Source organism: Penaeus vannamei, chromosome 2 (assembly GCF_042767895.1).
Source record: "Penaeus vannamei isolate JL-2024 chromosome 2, ASM4276789v1, whole genome shotgun sequence".
Lineage (NCBI taxonomy): Eukaryota > Metazoa > Arthropoda > Malacostraca > Decapoda > Penaeidae > Penaeus > Penaeus vannamei.
In genome coordinates this window covers 4,706,567-4,708,739 of record NC_091550.1, presented here as the reverse complement: position 1 = coordinate 4,708,739, position 2,173 = coordinate 4,706,567, and the positions used below count along the sequence as shown (strand labels likewise).

At 39.9% G+C, this 2,173-nt stretch overlaps 1 protein-coding gene across 2 annotated transcripts in view; it reads right to left on the bottom strand.

Annotated features, from left to right (window-relative positions):
- Positions 1 to 1,272, bottom strand: part of LOC113811685 (probable glutamate receptor) — a 10,636-nt gene extending 9,364 nt beyond the window's left edge. The window contains exon 1 of one of the 2 annotated variants that reach the window (XM_070127060.1): positions 1,054 to 1,272. In XM_070127060.1, the coding sequence (XP_069983161.1) occupies positions 1,054 to 1,269 (216 nt within the window). In that variant the 5' untranslated portion in view covers positions 1,270 to 1,272. Of the gene's footprint in view, positions 130 to 1,053 lie in introns of those variants that run through there. The other variant, XM_070127052.1, reaches the window with a different exon arrangement.
- Between the last annotated feature and the right edge of the window lie 901 nt (positions 1,273 to 2,173).

The window sequence follows — 2,173 nt, the reverse complement described above, 5'->3', positions numbered from 1 at the left end:
GCGGAAGCCAGGACGCCGAGGAGAGGAGAGGAGAGGAAGAGAATGGCGAAGGCGAACGGTCTCGTCGTCGCCATCTTCGGAATCAGCTGTTTACATAGGGAGCGACAGAGAGAGAGAGAGACAGCTGGGTCAGACACTTCGGGATATTTTGCTTATATACGCTAAGAGAAACCTTTCTGCGCCTGCTCTCTTTCTCTCTCTTTCTCTCCGAAGCTTTCTTCTTCTTCTCCTTCTTCTAAATTTCTTTTTTCTATTTTTTTAAGATGAAGAACAAGCTCATCATACCTGTCACCAGCATGTCAATGGACGTGATAAGGTCAACAGATGACCTTCCTATGACTGCCATCACCCGTTGTGGGAAAGGTCCTGTCTAGCCTTGAAATCCAAACCTTATTCTTAGCGTTTCTCGATTTAACACACAGATATGTATACATATATAATGTATATATATATTCATACATGCACACACACACACACACACTCACACTCATATATATATATATATATATATATATATATATATATATATATATATATATATATATATATATGAGTCTGTGTGTATGTATATAATCATTGAAAATAATAACCTTATGTATTTAGAGGAAAGTCATTTGTTTTTGTTTGTTTACCATTGCGCAAGGCGATGCTCCTCTGACGATTCGCTACTGTGTCGTATGGCTGTCGCCTAGATTATATACGGTAATTCTAAGATTTCCTGCTTATTTGTGATGAACAGTTCTCGCCGTATTGTACTAAATATACGTGATTGTCCGGAGTATGTATGCAAGCAGCAATAAATAACAGAAATACCGGAGAAGTGTTATAAAGGTGTCAAATAATTAATGAGCCTGACACGTAGTCTGTGTGTTTGTAGAGAGAAAGAGATATAGTCTGGGTACACATTTGTGTCTCTTTTCAGCTTTGTTTTGCAAGAAAACGACGAAGCAAACACCAAACTGCATGAAGAAAAGAGGGGAAAAAAATAAAACTTAGCAAACTATTATACGTATTCCTGTCCCCTCTTTCCAGCGAGAAGCAAACGGAACCTACATTGATTCCTGGAGGATCTTGGAGCCCCGTCGCCGTCGCTCTCAAACTCTCCTGACTCCTCCTCACTCGACTCGCCACGAAGGACACGACCGACTCCTTCGAGAAGCCGTTGCCAAGTCCTTCTGCCTCTCCTGCCGTCGCCGCGGAAGCCAGGACGTCGAGGAGAGGAGAGGAGAGGAAGAGAACGGCGAAGGCGAACGGTCTCGTCGTCGCCATCTTCGGAATCAGCTGTTTACATAGGGAGCGAGAGAAAGAGAGAGAGAGAGAACTGGGTTAGACACTTCGGAATATTTTGTTTATATACGCTGAGAGAAACCTTTCTGCGCCTGCTCTCTATCTCTCTCTTTCTCTCCGAGGCTTTCTTCTTCTCCTTCTTCTCAATTTCTTTTTTCTTTTTCTTTTTTTTAAGATGAAGAACAAGCTCATCATAACTGTCACCAGCATGTCAATGGACGTGATAAGGTCAACAGATGACCTTCCTATGACTGTCATCACCCGTTGTGGGAAAGGTCCTGTCTAGCCTTGAAATCCAAATCTTACTCTTAGCCTCGATTTAACATAGGCATGTATACATATATAATATATATACATTCATACATGCACACACACACTCATATATATATATATATATATATATATATATATATATATATATATATATATATATGAGTGTGTGTGTGTATGTATATAATCATTAAAAATAATAATCATGTATTTAGAGGAGAGAAAGTCATTTGTTTTTGTTTGTTTACCATTGCGCAAGGCGATGCTCCTCTGACCTTGATTCGCTACTGTGTCGTATGGCAGTCGCCTAGATTATATACGGTAATTCTAAGATTTCCTGCTTATTAGTGATGAACAGTTCTCGCCGTATTGTACTAAATATATGTGGTTGTCCAGAGTAGGTATTTAAGCAGTAATAGGTAACAGAAGTACCGGAGAAGCGCGTTATAAAGGTGTGAAATATTTAATGAGCCAGTCACGTAGATGGTATGTGCTGGGATAAACAATTTACCCGTTGTGTTGAGCTGCGTGAAGTAAATCCGTTGAATTTAACTACATATTCGCATTTAAGTAATTTGATTTCATTTAGGGTGACGTTGTGTTGAGAGAGGCGATA